Source organism: Artibeus jamaicensis, unplaced genomic scaffold (genome assembly GCF_021234435.1).
Source record: "Artibeus jamaicensis isolate MK-2021 breed Jamaican fruit bat unplaced genomic scaffold, CSHL_Jam_final contig_3150, whole genome shotgun sequence".
Lineage (NCBI taxonomy): Eukaryota > Metazoa > Chordata > Mammalia > Chiroptera > Phyllostomidae > Artibeus > Artibeus jamaicensis.
Genome location: NW_026521728.1, coordinates 60,784 through 80,791, shown reverse-complemented (window position 1 = coordinate 80,791; position 20,008 = coordinate 60,784). Strand labels below are relative to the sequence as shown.

Below are 20,008 nucleotides of genomic sequence, written 5' to 3'. Positions count from 1 at the left end.
ATAGTGCTGGTTTTTAAAAATATAAACCACTCACTACTTTCCTCTCTTAATTATGCCTCAAAGAGGAATTTTAAAAGATCCTCAACTTTTGTTATTTAACTTTCTTAAGGAACAAGAAGAGACTGATCAGATATTTGTGTCTAATGAATAAAATAATATATATATGACCGATAAATTTCTAAGCACCTTCTGATTTCTCAGCTTCGAAAATTGGGTTCCCTCATGAGCAGTACTTTGTAAATAGGGTCCTTTGTAATTTCTTAGATGTGAAGACTATTTGGGGATAGTTGTTAATAAATAAGGGCTCATAGAGTCTATCAGGGTTCACTTTCTCAATCTATGAGCATATTAATGCCCATTCATTTTAAGAAAAGAAGTGACCACTTGCAACACTACCCATTTGTTCTACATCAAATCCTCTTAACCTAAAATAATTACAGGACTTTAAAGTAGCACAGAGAAGACACTGAAGTTTACCTGATGTGTGTGGCTTTGACAATGGCACACTCATACAATTCTTTTTCAGTGGGTTGCACCTTGTACTTAAACAATAAGGGATCAACTGCGTCTCTTTTCTTCCTAAAAAGAGCAGAGGAAAGACACAAATCAGTTAATTATTTTTGTGGAAATGTGAGATTTTAAACGGAAACCTAGTTTCTAAGAACATGAGTACTATAACGCAATCTAATGTGTATTTATTTTAACTAGGATTTTATATGTTACTGATATCCCTCACCATTCTGTTAGTCAAAAAAAATACAAAGCACTATTTTATGTTAGGTAGGTACTCTAATTACTCATTTGATATATTTTTCTTGGGTGAAGAGAATAACTACAGAATAATAAGCAGAGTACCCAGTTTAGGTAGAATTTGTAAAATTAGGTAAAACAAATAGTTCTTATATCTGCTTTTGAACTTTCTTCTTCATAGCTTTGTAATTTGAGAGCAAAAGTGGAGATAATGTAATTTACCCTGTTCTAAGAATTGGCTGCCCTGGCTGGTGTGGCTCAGTGGACTGACTACAGGTCTGTAAACCAAAAAGTTGCTGTTTTCTTTTTTAATGATTTTATTTATTTATTTAGAGAGAGGGGAAGGGAAGGAGAAAGAGAGGGACAGAAACATCAACGTGTAGCTGCCCTTCATGTGTCCACAACTGGGGACCAGGCCCACAACCCAGGCATGTGCCCTGACTGGGAATCTAATGGGTGACCCTTTGGTTCGCAGGCCCATGCTCAGTCCACTGTGCTACACCAGCCAGGGCAGGAAAGTTGTTGTTTTGATTTCTGGTCACAGCACGTGTCTGGGTTGCAGGTCAGGTCCCCTGTTGGGGGTGAATGAGAGGCAACTGACAGCTGTTTCTTTCCCTCTCTTTCCTTTCCCTTCCCACCTCTCTAAAAATAAATAAATAGAATCTAAAAGAAACAAAAAAATTGGCAAAGAACCTACACATTTAAAACCCCATCAACGTCTTACCTTTTTGTCTCTTTGAGGGTGCATTCACTTTATTCATTCATTCACTCATTCATTCATTCATTCTTTCCTTCTTTCTTTTATTCTGTTATAAATCTCAATATGCTACAATATGGATGTGCCTTGAAAAATTATACTAAGTGGAATAAGCCAGACACAAAAGGACAAATATTATGACTCCATTTATATGAAATATCTAGAATAGGTAAATTCAAAGAGACAGAAACCAGATTAGAGGTTACTAGGAGGTGGGGGGACAAGGAAATGGGAAATTATTACTTAATGGGTACAGTGCTTCTGTTTAGACAGACGAAAAAGCTTTGAAAATAGCAGTGATAGTTGTACAACACTGTGAATGTAATTAATGCCGCTAAACTGTACACTTAAAATGGTTAAAATGGCAAATGAGAGGGATGTTCTCTCCCTCTCTGCCTCTGCCTCACCCTCTCTCCCACAAAATGCTGGTATCACTTTGAGGACCTATAATTCCAAATATGCTCCTTTAATATATCTTGCAGATACTGTCAACTATGTGATACTGGGCAAATTTTCTAACTTGGAACTTCTGTTTCTCCTCACCAATGTAAGACTATGACAATCTACCCTTATAGAATGGGTGTGAGGAATAAACAACATGTGGGGGCTGTCACACAGTTTAACTCGTGGAAAACGCCTGATAAAGAATTGTTCCTTTCCCTTCAACCCACTTACTCAAACATAAGAAAATCCAGACTATGTTTTGTTCTGGGAGCAACCTAGAGGTAAATCACTTAAGTTAGGGAATTTATAGAAATAACACAGCAAAGGTGCAAAGATGACTATGTTTCACTCTTCCTGGTATCTCTGGATACCACAGTAGCAACATAAATAACCAGACATAGTATGATTTTGATGCACAGTTAAAGCTCAGATTCTCTGAGAATCATAAACAGGTTAAATATATCTATGAATAAAGTAATAGCCTAGCTTATTCAATTTTCTTAGATCGAGAGTCTATTCCAAGTACCTGTATTAAAAGGAGAAGGCACAGACTACAAGGGCAGACAAGTATTACTAATTACTCCTCTGGCCAAATTCAATTACACTTTGTGATGAGCTTCTTGTAAGTGGCACAAGTGGGATTTACAAATAGAAATATTCTTCTAAATGCTACATACAACAGGTAAAACATTCGCTTACTAATTGAGATTCTGAATTAATTTGCTTTGTACCCAAGTTAAATTAGCCACAAAATATGCAGTTAGCTCATATTAAAATCTAAACAGAAGGGAAAGGACATTAACATGCTGAATAATAGAGTGCTGAACCTAAGAATCTAGACACTTCCATCCCAAAGCACCAAAAACAATTAGAAGAGTATATTAAAAGTCACTACAAAATAACCACAAATGATAAATTACTTTATGAAAAACTTTATAAACAAATGCTTACCATATTTAAACATCAATTAAAAAATTTTATATACAAAATCTGGACTTAACTGTTCAGAACTCATCTAATATATAACTTGAAGGGTTACACTCTTTGCCAAAGTCCAAAAAACCCCAGATGAAGTACTCTCAGAGCTGCTAAGGGACGTGTGTTAACTACCACAATACCCACCAATTCTGCATGCTAAACTATATATTCAATAAGAGATACAGACAAGTGACCTATTAATTTCTTTTTCTGAGTAGTGGTGACTCAAGAAAAAAAAAGTGAGGTACATCAAAAGACTTAGTATATCGGACCATACCATGCTTCATTCATTCACCCAAAAATCACTTTTCTGTCAGCCAGTGCACTAGCTAGATAACCTCATGAAAAGCCAATTAATCTTTCTAAGGCTCAAGTTCTTGTTAAGTAAAAATAACAATATTCTTCCAGAACTGACAGACAGGCAAAGCAAGCACTTAGCACAGGGTCAGGACACAGTAAATGCTGAAATGCTGGCTACAGATACAATAGTTCAAATCAGAAAAAAAGGGAACTTGAATTACAAGGTTCTGCAAGACAGAACTTGATAGTTACTAACTAGTATTTCAGGAGCAAAGGAGTTAAAGGAAGTTTTTAGAGTGGCCCCAGAACTCTGGCTGGGTAGCTCAGTTATTGCATTGACCTGATATACCAACGTTGTGGGTTTGATCCCTGGTCTGGGCATGTATACTAAATCAGTCAATGAATGTATAAGTAGAACAACAAATTAATGTTCTTCTCTCTTTTCCTTCCTCTCTCTCTCTCTCTCAAATCAATAAATTAAAAAAAAAGAGTAGTTTCAGGTTTCTTATTTGATTATGGTACTGTTTTCTGAAAACAGGGAGGTAAAAGAAAGACACAAGACAGGCTGGAGGAAGCATTTTTAAGGCTGAGATTCTTTAAAGACAGAGAGGGAACAGAATGGAGCAGTGAAGAGTTAGACGGTGGCTGTGGAGAACTAAGGAGGGAGCTGAGTTAAAACATGTAAAGAGGCTCATCAGTTGAAGACTCAGCTGAGATTTTAAATTTACCTGCAGGGCGTGCCAATCTAGATGTTCGTGTACTTTTTCTCCAAGAGAGCACTTACCTGATGCAGGTTTGTCAACTGACTGAGTTTCAGAAGGGTACAGAGTTTCTTTGTCATATGTACCATAAGTAAGTCTGATGAAGTACAGAATTAATTTTCCCAAGCAAACAAAAGGGGAATGTGTGTTATTGAATGAGATGAGCTTCAGTTGCTCTTAAGCTGCTAACTAGAATTAACTTAGGTAAGTTTCAGTTTTACAAACTTAAACATGCATTGTGGAAGCACATTTTTCAGCTAAATAATATACCACAGTATGACTAGAAGAAAGTGCCTTTCTTAAGGAAGGGACTAAAGAAAAAACTGTTTCAATGGAATATGATTAGCCAATCTGATACATATTTTAAAAATTAATAAAAATCACTTACCCATTTTGAAAAGAACTGTTTTGTGTTTCTGAATCATCACTATCACTGATAATGATAGTTTCTCCATCTACACTGCTGACATGTCCATTAGCAAAACCATTTTGATGAGATGGAGGGAAGACTTCCAAAATCCTACACTGTAACCTGAAAGAAAATGATACATTAAAAATGTAAATCATTTGATATTTTATAATCAAGCATTTCAAAACAATCTATTATTGTACGCTGAAAATATTTTTGTTTTATAGAAACTATGGCTGATTGATATAACCAACTTTATAAAAAAGAGAATCTGTAACATCTAATTTAAGCAAAGGTTGGCTATAAGGTAAAATAATACAAAACTATTTTAAAGGTCAATTTATCAAGATTCTTGGCAATTATATCCTTACCTAAAATTACTACTTAGAAAATAAAATTCTGGCATAACACTTCATTATACAGATTAGGCCTTATAGTTCTTCAAAGCCTCCAATATTTTAAATTCTAAAATTTTCCTGATCATAGTCTTTTTCATTCTCACTGTAACTTTTGTTGTGGTTTCTGATCTCTGGAAAGCTTCCTATTCACTAATTCTATTACCCCTACTTTGACTTCCCTTACCTCTGCCTACTCTGGGTTTTATGTGCTACAGTTTCAGATTCATTCACCATAACTGAAATAGTCCTCAGTCCCATTTTACTGTGACAATTTTCAATTGGAATAAAATGTTATATAGCCAACCCTGGCCAGGTTGCTCAGTTGGTTGGAGCATTGTTCTGTACACCAAAAGGCTGTAGGTCTGTCTACCAGTCAGGATATATAACTAGGTTGCGAGTTAGATCCCCTGTCAGAGAGCATAAGGGAGGCAACCGATTGGTGTTTATCTCTCACATTGATCTTTCTCTCTCTTCCTTTTTCTATTTCTAAAATCGACAAAATATATCCTCAGGTGAGGATTATAAAATAAATAAAATAAAATGTGGTGTATTTAAACAATGTAATATTATTCAGCAAAAGAAAAAAAGAAGTACTGATAACATGACCTTGAAAGCATTAAGTGAAAGAAACCAGGAGTAAAAAGCAACATACTATATGATTCCATTTGTATGAAAAACCAGAATAAGCAAATCTACAGAGACATGAAGTAGATGAGGGGTTGCCAGGAACTTCAGGAACTTGGGCGTCGGGTGGGGGGAGGGTAAGAGACGAGCACAGAGGGCAGTGGCTGCTAACAGGAATGGTCTTTCTTTCTGGGATATAGAAAATGTCCTAAAACTAATTTGTAGTGATGGTTGCGCAACGCCACGAATATACTAAAAAACACTGAACTGTACATTTTAAATGGGTAAATTTTATGGTATGTGAAATATATCTCAAGTTGTTAAATCAACGCAGTCACAAGTAAAAGCGGGGTACAGGAGGGAGGGAGGGAGAGGAAATGTGCGTACTGTTGGAATTATATCTATGGCACTTCTACAACTCTTAGACAATCCAGGGGGAGGTTTTATTAACCAAGAATGTCTAAAAGCACATATATACCACCAATATGTAAATCTCTATTCTCTAAAGCAGCTCAAGATTAGAAAATTTACTTGCTGTGGCATTCATTTCATCAACCCATGCCATAAGCAAGTTTTGAGATATTGTGGGCATTATAAGACTGCCTGCCTGTCCATTCACCAGCCCAATTCTCCCAAGAACTTCATTCTTTCCACACACCCCCTTTTTACGTATAACTACTGGTAGAGCTGTCAAACTCCCACAAGACCCTGGCTAGAGTTAGTGAATACTGGGTAGGCACCTTTTGTTGAGACAACAGATCATTTCCTAAGATTTTAAAATCTGGAATCTAGGAAGTTAAAATCAGTTCCTACCCCATCAGAGAACCTATAAAATATAAAATTTTGGTGCTGTTGGCACACATACTTCCTATCACGTGGAGTGGACCAGTATGCAGTGAGAGAAGATTTTAAAAAGCTTACAAGAGAGGAGAGAAGAGAGAAGAGAGATGGCAAGGGTACTACTAGAGGTAATCAGTTCTATTTTTTTCTGTTCTTCCTCAGAGTTAGATGTACCTTGCCATCTCAGATTTAGGTGGTTAATCTTTCCTTTGATTCAATAAACTGACAATTTACCCTTTCATATGTTTTTTCAAAATGAGGGTTTGATACAGCCAAAATAAATAGAAGCATACAATTCCAGAAAGAAAAGCAGTATATTTAGAATCAGTTCATTTTGGGGACTTCCAACCAAGATGGAGGTACTGGTAGACACTTTGCCTCCTTGCGCAACCAAAAGAAAGACAATGACCAAAAATAACAAAAAATATTACCAGAACCGCAAGAAAATCAAACTGTATGGCAACCAAGGAGTTAAAGAAAAAACATTTACCCACATTGGTAGGAGGAGCTGAGATGGGCAGACAGAATGGAGAGGATTCATGTCAACATGGCAGCTGGTGGAGTGGGCGGTCCCACATTTGCAGGCAGGTAAGCCAGGGGAACAACTGTGGAGTGGAACAGACCGTGCAACCCAGGGCTCCAGGGCAGGGAAATAAAGTCTCAGAACCTCTGACTGAAAAAAACCTGTGGGGGTTGGAGCAGCAGAAACTCCCAGCCTCACAGGAGAGTTTGTTGGAGAGACCCACAGGGTCCGGGAATGTACACAGAGCCACCCACCCAGGAATCAGCACCAGAAGGGCCCAATTTGCTTGTGGGTGGCAGAGGAAGTGACTGAAAGCCCAGCAAAAGCTGAACAAGTGGCACTGTTTAACAACCTAACCTAAAAAAAAAAAACAAAAATAAACTAAGCAAACAACTACAGCAGGAACAAATCACAGAAATACAAATCACATGGAGGGTCATCAGTGGAGAGGGAGAAGGGAGAGAATGGGGGGAAAGGTCCAGGGAATAAGAAGCATGAATAAATGGTAGGTACAAAATAGACAGGGGGAGGTTAAGAATAGTATGGGAAATGGAGAAGCCAAAGAACTTATATGTATAACCCATAGACATGAACTAAGGTGGGGGAATGTTGGTGGGAGGTGGGGTACATGGTGGAGGAGAATAAAGGGGAGGAAAAAGTGTGACACTGTAATAACATAATCAATAAGATACATTATTTAAAAAGAGTGTAAGAAAATACTATCGACAATTATATGCTGATAAACTGGATAATCTAGGTGAAATGGACAAATTCTTAGAAACACACAAACTACTCAAGAAGAAATAGGTAATTTAAAAAGATATATAACTAGCAAGAAGACTGAATCAGTAATTTACAGCTTCCCCCCACCAACCCCCCCAGTCTACCAAGTATTTAAAGAATCAATACCAATTTTCAAAATCTTCCAAAACACCAAAGAGGAAAGGACATGTAAAAAACTCTTATAACTCAACAATAAAACAAACAATCCAATTAAAAAATGGTCCAAGAACTTGAACTGACATTTCCCTCAAAAAGACATAAGTAGGAACAAATACATGAAAAGATATTCAGGATCTTTAGTCATAAAGGGAATGAAAAATCAAAACTGCAATGAGATCCACTCATACCCACTAACACGACTATTATTTATTTTATGTTATTTATTAATTGTTGTTCAAGTACAGTTTTCTGCCTTTCCCCCCCACTAACATGACTAGTGTTAAAAAAACAAAAAATTGTGAAAAGTGACAAGTGTTGGTGAAGATACAGAGAAACTGTAACCCATGTACATTGCCCGTGGGCGTGTAAAATAGTACAGTGCTGTGGAAAACAATATGGTGATTCCTAAAAAGATTACACATAGAATTATCAGATAAATGGCTATTTTACTTCAAGGTACACACCCAAAAGAAATGAAAATGAGAACTCAAGCCATGGCTGGTGTGGCTCAGTGGACTGACTGCTGTCTTTCAAACTAAAAGGTCACCAGTTCAATTCCCAGTCAGAGCACGAAAAATTACAGATATTTGACACTGTTAGAAAAAAAGAACTCAAAAGATGCTTGTATACCAATGTTTATAACAGTATTATTCACAATAGCCAAAAGGTAGAAACAAATCAAGTGCTTAACAACAGATGAATGGATAAATACAATGTTGTACACAATGTCTGTTGGGGAAAAGTCCAACCCTTGTTAATATAACAAGAACAATTTGTGCGGCATGAATGTAACCTGGCAGCCACGGACAGTGGACTGGAATGTGCATTCGTGAACAATGATGACTTCACTGTACTAGTCAGTGGGGGTGGTAGATGCTGTTGAGTGAGCCTGTATATTGTGTGGCCCTCAATTCAAAATGGCTGAGCAAGTAGAGCAACAAATCTGCATGAAATGTGCATTAAGCTTACACATTTCTCAATGGAAAATATTTAGATGATTCAGAAGGCTGCAGCTATGAACAACTGGTGATTGGCATCTTCATCATAACAACGCACCCACTTATGCTACATGCCTTATGTAGAGCTTTTTGGCAAAACATCAAATCACCCTGGTGACTCAGCTCACCTACAGCCCAGATTTGGTGCCCTGTGACTTCTGGCTTTTCCCAAAACTAAAATCACGTTTGAAAGGGAAGACACTTCAGATAGTCAATGAGATTCAGGAAAATATGGTAGGCAGCTGATGGCAACTGGGAGAACTGTGTGAGGTCCCAAGGTGCTTACTTTCAAGGTGACTGAGATGTCATTGTCCTATGTACACTGATTCTTGTATCTTGTATTTTCTTTAATAAGTGTCTCTATTTTTCACATACATGGCTGGATAGTTTCTGGACAGACCTCGGGCACACGTACCATGAAATATTATTCAGCCATAAAAGGCTGATCCATGCTACAACATGAACCTTGAAAAAATTATGCTCAGTGAAATAAGCCAAACATAACAGAACAATTATTGTATGAATCTATTTATCTGAAGTACCTGGAAGAGGCAAATTCAGAGACAGAATGTGTATAGAATAAAAGTTACCAGGTCTGGAATAAGGGACAAACGAGGAATTATTGCTTAATGGGTACAGTTTCTGTATGGGATGATAAGAAAGTTCTGGAAACAGTAATGATGCTTACGTAATACTATGAGTGTACTTAATGCCACTGAATCAAACACTTAAAAATGGTTATAATGGTAAATTTTAACTTATGTTTATTTTACCACAACTTAAAAAAGAAATTTCTTTGTGCTAAAAATGAAGCTTAAGAAGGCTCAATTACCAAGACTATATTGGCAGCAAATGGAAATGGTGTAAAAAAAACTGAAGGTTTACTTTCACCACTGGCTAATAGAACTAAACCAGTGTTTCTAAAGATGAGCAACCACAGAAAGTCATATCAAAACTTGTTAGGTAATTATGTAGACTAATACCAAATAGATTCTGTAATTTAGTGACATGAACTAGATAAAAATATGCAAAGAATCAAATGGACCCACTTTTGAAGTGTCTGGGTATCACTTCCAGGGATCATACAGCTCAGAGTTCCAGGAGGTGATAAAGCATGCTTTTCAGTGAAACTTTGACAAGGGTGTTCAAATTAGAAAAAGAGATGGTTTTCACTGCCAGGGCCCAGCTGAGTCCCCTAAGTGGTGATGGTGGTCACAAGGAATAAACAAAGTAAATGGGTCTACTCTGGGTGCAGGTATGGTGGATGTGGTGCCTAAAAGGGTTTGACAGTCCATCGAAGGGCACAGTACATGACCCCAGTGAGGCCCACAGAGCTACAGTAACTTAAGAAAAAACTTATTTAAAACCAATAAGCAATTAACAGTTAGGAATGCAACTCCCTGACAGAGGAATAATGGAGAAAGAGACCAATATAGCATAAGGGCATTGCCTAGAATGTAGCAGATGTTTTATTCATAAATTATACTAGTTATTATCAATGCTACTATTAACTTATACCACACCAAACCATAGGTATCAGTTCTTGTTAATTCAATAAAGGGTAGGCCTCTTGTTAATGCTTAGATAAACTTCAGTTAGCTACACAAGGTGTCAACATCTTCTAATAGATTTCCAAAAACACTTAGTCTATTTTTTCAAGTCCACTTGCTACAATTTCTTGGTTCTAGGGAGTCCAAAGATTAGATCATTAAAAAGGTTAAAGAATCATGAAAAAGGCCCCATTACTGGCTCTTTACAAGTAAAGAAACTTTCTAAATTAAAGTTATGCTCAATTATTTGAGGATAGAATGGAAGCTGATTATTATTAGAGTTCTGTGTGCCAGATAAGTATGTAAATTATACATATTTCTCTCCTCATATCAACTCTGCTCAAGTTACACAGTTTTCAGGAGTTGAAATTTGGGGTCAGAAAGGTTCAATTATTTGCTCATAGTCATATAAACCAGTAACAATACAGCCAACTTTTTAACTGTTTGATTCAGAAGCCCACATGCTTTCCAATCTCCCACTCCGTTACTGGATTGAGGGGGACAGCTGATCCCAGGGTATTTCAGAGATTGAAGTCTAGCTTCTCAACTGAGAAACTCCTAAAGTGTCAACTACTTAAACTCATTTCCACAGCAGCAAGAACAGAAGACACAGCAGAAGTTAGCCACATCTGTAACAGTGACAAGTTAAATAAGGGAATAGCCATTTATGAGAATATTTTGGAATAGTAAACGCATATACCTCTCCCCCAAAAAGTTGTTTCTGTTTTAATAGTCATTTATTTTGTGTTAACAGTCACAGTCCAACTTATATCTCAAAATACAAGCTTATTAAAGCAATAGCAAATTATAAAACATTCTAGAATTAAAATATATGCAGAAGTTTTACAAGGCATTTTGGGTAAAAGATAAATATTTAACAGCAAAAGGAAAGACGACTAGAAACCTCGGGAGACCTACTTGAGAGGAGGACTGTCCCTTTGTTTGGGTCTCTAAAAAGGGGCACACTGTACACCTGCCCTCCTGGGTTGCCTCAGTGACATTTTATTTTCTTAAACATTTATTTTAATGCTGTGCTTACATAATAACCTCAACTTTATAGGTAGATACAGAGTAGACCTGCTTAATTTGAAGTTTAGAGTTTAAAAACTCAAATTAAAGGAAGTTATGTGATATTTTGTTTTAAGTGGAGGAAACCAGTTAACAAGTCTGCTACATCGGGTGAGACAGCGACTTAGGCTGTTACTCCTACGGGGAGAAGAGGAGATAAGAAAAGGGTGTATTGTGTGTAACACCGCACTTTCTAGACTAACTGATTAGAGTAATTCAAAGAACGTTTCATTTTGAATGGTTCCAAGACTTTTTTTTTTACCCCCCAAGACTCTTTATGGACCAGAGAACCAGGTCTTGTAACTTCTACAATTAGCATTTGACCTATTATAAGCCTGAATATCAAAAGATATAAAAAATAATCAGATTCTTACTAAAGACTAAGTCTATTTATTAAAAGATATATAGTACAAATAAAAATCTTGGGAAAGAAAATTCTGGTTATGATATATGGATTAAATCCTTCATATTTCTAATAAGCTTCAAATACCAGGATATTATCAGCATGCTGTTTAAGCTCTTTAGTATTCATAATTATTACCTTAAAGCCACATGAGTTAGTCTGGCTGAAGTATCAACCAAAGTAATTAAAGTTTTATCAGAATACCTAAAAATTCCAACTAGTTCATTATTCAGATTAATATGTATGCCAAGTGTTTGTGGGCTCAGCTGTATGCTGGCCTGGTGTACTGATGTCAATGTGTACAAAGTGATGATAACCTTGTGAGGAGGCAAACAATGTATGAAGATCAGAGACAACTAAACATTCAATAAAATGAAAAGCCACCACAGACTTAGCAACAAGAACCTTTGTTTTCAAGATGATAATAGTATTATTTTAGAACACTTAAATAGGCTTCAATGTGAAGGATGGATAAAGGCAGAGAAGCAAGCTTTCTGTTATCCTGAACAAAGAAAACAACAGTCATAACCCTGGGACAAGGGAACAGACAATGAGAAAAGGCCTGCGTTCCTGACAACCCTGTGGGCCTGCACACCCAGTCCCACACTACAGCTTCTGTACAGCTCTCTCTCATTTTACATGAGAGAGAAATTTGTACTTTGTTCATGCCACTAAATGTTTTTCTCTTATCTGCACCAAGTCAAATTCTGGCTGATAAGAAAAAGCAATAAGCAATCTATTAGTTGTACTGAACACTTTTATTAAACACTGATCGTTTATAAACATTTTGTCTATGTTAAACGTATTTTGAGTCAGAGTGTTGTACTACTCAATTCAGCCAAAAAAATGCTGAGTAAGATTTTCAAACTTGAAAGTTACCTTGTTACTGGCAATACAGATTTCAAGTCATGTTTGTTTCAAGAGACTGAATATCTAAAGAAGGAAAATCAGCTCAACAATCCATGATTTGTGGGTGTGGCTATGAGACAACAGGAGGGATTCCTGCAGTGACAGGCACGTCATGTGTCATGACATATCAACGTCAGCATCCTGGTTGTGGCCCTGTACTATAATTCTGCAGGACACTAGTGTTACAGTGGGAAATTCTGTATTATTTCACAACTGCATATGAATCTACAGTTTTCAAAATATAAAGTTTAATTAAAAAATGCTAATGATAAATATAAGAAAAGCATTAACTCCAATTAACACTCATTTCACACCAAGAAAAAAAATCAATGAAAGAGTAATATATATTGTATGTATCACTAAAAAAGTACAGTAAGTAATGACACTGTAGTACTGGCAAAGGGATAGCCATACAGATAGATAAGAGAGTCCAGAAATAGACCTGACTCCATTTATATTTATATTTTATAAAGGACAAAATTATAAGGAAAGGATACAGATCAGTGGTTGCCAGAGGCTTGGAGGTACGGCAAGGGTTGACTACAGCAGGGCACAAAGAAACTTTGTTGGGGTGGGTAATAAAAACATTCTTCTATGTCTTACTGTGGTGGGTTATGTGACTGTAGATGTAAAGATTCAGAACTATACACTAAAAAGGGTGAATTTTACCATGAGACAGTAATGCACTTTAATAAAGGTTTTATTAGACTACTTAGGATAAAAGCGTACTGATTTTTAAATTATTTAAATTCTTTTTTAACTTAAAAGAAAAACATTTATTGCTTTTCTGAAAATATTAACACACATAAGAATGGCAGACTGCTGAAGGCCCACTTGTTGGATCTCACTGAAGTACTGATTGGTCCTGCACAGTCTACACTTATCAGAAGACCAGCCAGAGAGCTCTGGGTAACAAAAACTACGCAAAGGGAGTTCTGTCCTCCAGTCTTTCTTCTCAACTATAAACATTATAAAAATTCATCTTAAAGTCCCTAATTTTCATTAAAGAAATTCAAAATACTAGTTTTCTCTTTTACAACCTGAGTTAGTCAGTTGATTTCTACACATCAAAATACAATACATAAAAATAAAGAATTTGCAAAAACATTTTTTTATATACAACTAACAAATCACAATTTTTAGGATATTAAAAAGATTTCTAGGATGACTTCCCAATTTATGTTATTATGCAAGTACATAAGGATTCTAGATTGTAACCGTTGTACTGGCACTGACAATCTGGGAGTCGGTTAGGTTGTGAGCGCAGGTCACTGGCACATACAGCACACACAGTACCCGTCTAAAGACGGTTCCCCTCTCACTGAGAATTCCCAAAACAAAACAAAACCTCCCGGCTGTCCCAAATAGCCTCCTTTTTGTTTCTAATAAAAATTACATGATCAACATATTAGGTTCATTGGGAACTAAAGATTAAAGGCAATTTTAGGATGTTTCTTACTACTCTTCTTGTCTGAGAACCAGGAATTTTGACCTTAGAAGGTCAGTAGTGCTGGCCAGAAGCTGACCAACAGAAAGCCTTCTTTCTGAGAAGAGTTATAATAAGTTTATGTTGATAAAAATTCTACACTATCTTTTGCACCAAAATAAGGAGACTTCTGCTTTTACTCCTTTCTATTAATTTATATTTTTCTCTGCCTTCCCATTTCTAGTTAAGAAGCTCTTTCCCCCAAATTTAAAATCTCTCCTTGGTTAATCCCACCTGGACCCAGTTACTGACACCCAAGTATGTATGTTTAAATAAAAATAACTGCACTTTTTCATTTATATCTTTTGTTCCTATTATGTTCTCAATATGTTTAGTATTTCTCTTTGTCCTAAATAATGAATTTTAATTAATTATGAATCACTAGTGCCATTTAGGCTAGTAATATGAAAAGTCCATTTTCTCATTTCCAATTCTAATATATATTAAGTGCCCACTCTCTTGTATGATAGGTTTTTATGCTTAATTTTCTCCTACTTCATTAGACTGAAGTGCTTAAAGCATTCCACCAATGCAACATGGCCGCAGGGGACATACTTTAAGAGTCAACAGATAAGAGTTCTAGCTGACTGCTTACTATTCGATTCCAAAACTGATATAGTTTGTAAGATTAAAAAGTATATATAATCTTTATTTTACAAAGCAGTTCTTTTTACAAAGCAGTTTTACAAAGAAGTGAACAGTAGTTTTTTTTAACCTTCTTGACTAGATAACATTTTTAATTATAAATTTTAAATCTAAATAGTATTGGGATAATATTTGGAAAAATATAGCTTCACATGAAACTCTTGTGTAAGTCCAATTATGCTAGTTTACTGATTTAAACTATTTTGGGAAAAGGTCTGTCAATCAAAGTTAAGGATTATCTAGAAGAAAATGCAGTTTACTATTTTCAAGAGAGAATTCACACAGGCTAGCAGAAGGAATAACTTTCTTCATTCTCAGAAAAAGGCAATGTTACAAGTTAAGCTTTTTAGGATCTGACAGTTTATCTAGCTTATGCAAAAGCAATTAGAAATGGTGTACATCTACATCTTCTGACGTAGGAAGACATCCAAACCATCACTAAGTGAGAAAGCTGCTTGCTGTTTTTTTAAACTTTAGTGTAGTATAGAAGAAAACTATGCACTAATTTTTGACAGTAAGTTATCTCTGAAGGGAGGATTTGGGAAATGCACTGCAGGCTTTCACGTTTTCTACTGATATATATGAATCTTCATAGGTAAAAAGCAGATTTTAAAAAAACTATAAAGTTCAACCTTAATAAGCAGAGCATATAACTTTTTAAATATAAAGACTTCAGTTTTGTAGAGCCATTTTAGATTAACAGCAAAAATGAAATGAAGATATTGAGATTTCCCATGTACCCTCTGCCCCATACAAGATACTTAAATCAAATGACAATATTAAATAATATAGCTTTTAAAATTCACATTTATTATGTCATTTCATTCTGTGAAGCAATTTAACAGATGAAAAAGACTAAAGCTTAAAGAGTTCAAATTACTTGCTCAAAGCCATACGGCTAATCATAAAGGGCAGAATCTAAAACCAAGGAGACGGTGATACATTGAAAGAAATGGCTTTGTAGATGGAACTCCCTTTTGACCCAGTGATCCCACTGCTGGAACTATACCCTAGGAACCCTGAAACACTAATTCAATAGAACCTATGCACCCCAATGTTCACAGCAGGACAATGTACAATAGCCAAATGCTGGAAACAGCCTAAGTGCTCACCACGAAATGAGTGGATAAAAAAAACTGTGGTACATTTACACAATAGAATACTATGCAGCAGAAGAAAGAAGGAACTCCTTCCCTTTGTGACAGCATGGATGGAACTAGAAAGCATTATGCTAAGCAAAATAAGCCAGGGGGTTAAAGACATATACCACATGATCTCACCTAATGAACAACATAAATAAGCAAAATAGAACCAGAGACATGGAAATAAGGAACAAACTGAAAGTAACCAGAGGGGAGGGGAATAACAGGGGAAAGGAGAAGCTTCTAGTCAAGGAACATGTATAAAGGACCCATGGTAATGGACAAGAGGGTGGGGATTGACTAAGGGGGGGTGGGCCGGGAAGGGGGGGCTGGGGGAATTGGGACAACTATACTTGAACAACAATTAAAAAAAGAGAAAGATATGGCTTTGCAAGTCAGCCATATCTGAATTTAAATCCTACCACTATTTGTAAAGCTGGAATAGAAGCTCCATGACTTCGTTCTGTTCACTGCTATATCTCCAGGGTCTAGAACAGTACAAGTTAATAGAAGGAGATCAGTACATACAGGCTGAATGATTACAAAAAGTTATTTGATTTCTTTGGATCTTTGTTTCCTCATCTATAAACTAAACATAAGTTTTTGCCTTACATCTGCTGATACAATGTGTATACAAAACATCTGGTAGGTATTTCAGAATTACTAGACCTGACTCCTACCTAGTGTAATGTTTTTTTCACATGGCCATACATCTTCTCACTCCTTTGGGCTCTAAGGAAGCAGAGAACTAATGATATGCAGGCATATTGGGTGGTAATCACAATGGGGAGGGTAGAGAACTAAACTGCTGGCTCAGTCAATTACTTAGTTGTTGTCTTTACTTCCTCTGTCATAGCAATGACAAAGGATCTCCTAGAAGAATCTGTTTGCTTATTTCAAAACAGAAAGTCTTGGTGGGGAGAGAAGCACCTAATCTATACTTGTAAGATGCAAGAAGAAAGCAAAGAGAGATATCTAAAGGTAATGAGACAATAAGAAAAGAATATCGAGGTGAGAAGGTCCAGAGTGGCTATACTAACTAGTTAAACCCCTATTTATGCCATTTCTCTGTGATTTGGCATACTCTTTCCAGGAAATTTAAGTCTAACGGATGAAGCAGTCCTTAGGAACACTGATTAGTACTGTGAACAGAGACAGAAACAAAAGGGAGACGCCATGAACAAACGTTAAAACCAAAGGGAGAATGTGCTGAAATGGAACTATCAAGAAAGTGAAAAGGCAATTCAAAGAATGGAGCAAATACTTGTAAATCATGTATCTGCTAAGGCACTTGATTCCAAAAACAAAGAATGCTTACTTACAGCTATATAATAAAAAGATAAATAACCCCATTTAAAAATGGACAAAGGACCAAAATCGACATTTCTCCAAAGAAGATATACAAATGACCTATAAGCACATTATATGATGCTTAACATAATTATTCATTAGGGAAATGCAAATCAAAACTACAGTGAGATGCCACTTCACACACGGTAGGATGGCAAAATAAAAAAGATGGACAATAATACCAAACTGTCCACATCTATGACTTGGTGAGGATATGGAGAAGCTGGAACTCTCATACCTTGCAGGTGGGAATGTAAAATGATGCTGCAGCTTTGGAAAACAGTTTGGAGGTTCTTCAAATGCCAAATATGGTCATCATATGACTTAGCAATTACTAGAATACTAGATAAATACCCAATACATCTGAAAACATATGTTCACACAAAATCCTGCACATGAATGTTCTTAATAGCATTATTTATAATAGCCCCAAAGCAAAACCAACCCAAATGTCCAACAACTGATAAACAGATAAACAAAATGTAATAGATCCATACAGAATTTATCAATAAAAAGAAATAAAATTTTGATAGATGCTATTGTATAATATGGATGAACCTGAAAACATTTTATGTAGTAAGTGAAAGAAGCCACACACAGAAGGATACATATTATGATTCCACTTATATGAGATATCCATAATAGACAAATCCATAGAGACAGATTATAGATTAGTGGTTACCAGAGTCTGAGGGGAGAGGGTATGCCTGCTAAAGAGTCCAGGACTTCTTGGGGTGATGAAAATATTCTGCAATTAGATAATGGTGATAGCCACATAACCTTGGGAATATACTAAAACCCGCTGATTGCACCTTTTAGATGGACAAATTTTATGGTATGTGAATTATATCTTAATAAAGCTCATTTAACAACAACCAAAAAAGGCAGAGGGAGATGAAAATGTATGCAGTTTAAGCAAGTTCTTAGAACATCACATTCTATGGAGAAAGGATGAAGAGTGAAAGGTGGGAGTGGAAACACAGATAGCTCATACTAGTGGGCCCCACGTAAGTGCTTGCTATTTCTCAGTCACTGAAGAAAATCCATTTATTTCTCTAAATAAGCCCCCTGATGATAAACTTCATGCCACTGCCAGATAGAAAGGCCAAAAGAGCCTACAAATAAAAATCAACAGGAATACTTAGGATATTCAACCTGGAGTTCCTCTCATCACAGAAGCTGGGCTTGCCCTAGCCCATCCCTTGAGGATGCCAGGGCTTACCATGGCCCGATGTCTCAATACTGAACTCAGCCCCCAAAGGTACACAAGTAGATGTGAAACCAGAGTGATATATGTATCCTTGGGGGTCCAGAACACATTCCAAATGAAAAACATCATGCCAAGTCATTTCCTCATACCAATATAATAGAATGAAAGTTTTTTTTTGTTTTGTTTCATTTTCTAACATTAATTTTGAAAGATCTTTATTCGACTGGTTTGTAGCAGCCTGGAGATTAAGATGGCTAGTACCTACATATTATGCCTTAAAACATCTCTATGGAAAACAGCACAGGAAGCTACTCATATAATAATGAAATCAAGACTATTGACTGTGGCTTATTAAAGGGGACAGATACCCTCCCCACCACATGTGGGAGTAAGAGAAATAATTTAAAGGGTCATCTTAAAAGCTGTCCTCAGGACAGAACAGCACTACACAGTATTTGAAGGTGCCAGGAACACAGGAATGGTCGCTGACTTGGTAAAAAATTTTAGGGGGCTTTCTTGGCCCACTAAAGTTTCCACCATGCCCTAGAATCCAAATTATAAAAACAAAAGCCCAAACAGAAAACCCAGAAACTAAAGTTAGGATAAAAGTTTATAAGCACGACAGAGAACTAAAAAATCAAAATGGAAAAAATTGACTATTTTTTACTTGTTTTTTTGAGCACTTGCTGTGTACCCAGCACTTCACATGCAGCTCAGTTAATCTTCACAATAATTCTACTAAGTATGCAAAGGACAGATAAGTGATGTTAAATATTTGCCCAAAAGTTATGCAAGTATTAATAGGTGGTAGAGTCACAGTTCTAACCAAAGGAAATCTAGTCATTAGCCAAGTTTACGTAATAAAGTTATTTTAACTGAAATTTAAGTGATAAGGGTAAAAGGAACTTAGCATCTAAAGTAGCAGAAATCTTAAGTCAGGCTTGAAGCTTAATTATAAAATGCAATTTTTATAAGAAAAGCTAGTCTATAAGAGAAAAAACATTAACTTACATATAAATCTCTTGAGCTAATAGCACCCTTATTCCCCCCACAAAATGCTACTACTGTATTCCGTTTATGGAGCAATTCAAAATGCATACCAACGCATTCTCATTTCCGTCTCAGAATAGTCTGAAAGAATGTCATTGTCCAAAAAGTCAGACTCCAAAGCCTAGATCCTTCACTATCACACTATTTTGCCCCCTATAAAATTAGAAACATGTAACTTTTTTCAAACTATAAATGAAAATCAAAGATAAAAGTATTCTATTAAAACTAAGTGGGAAGGGTCATCAAGGAACATGTATAAAGGGCCCTCGGACAAAGACAATGGGGTAGGGGGAGGACTGAATGTGGAGGTGGGGGTCGGCAGGGCAGGGGAGAGGAATGGGGGAAATGGGGACAACTGTAATTGCACAACAGGAAAAAAAGGAAAAAAGTAAAGTTTCTACAATCTAAACAAAAATAAAATATCATAAAATCAAGCGGTAAATGCATAGAATATTGATTGTACTTTTATTC

General features: G+C 36.2%; 1 protein-coding gene across 1 annotated transcript in view; it reads right to left on the bottom strand.

Moving 5' to 3' along the window:
• Positions 1-20,008, bottom strand: part of BAZ1A (bromodomain adjacent to zinc finger domain 1A) — an 83,440-nt gene that overhangs the window by 49,465 nt on the left and 13,967 nt on the right. Inside the window, exons 3-4 of the mRNA XM_037136061.2 lie at positions 4,379-4,522; positions 478-579 (exon numbers count right to left, since the gene is read on the bottom strand). Of these exons, the coding sequence (XP_036991956.2) occupies positions 478-579; positions 4,379-4,522 (246 nt within the window). The remainder of the gene's footprint in view (positions 1-477; positions 580-4,378; positions 4,523-20,008) is intronic.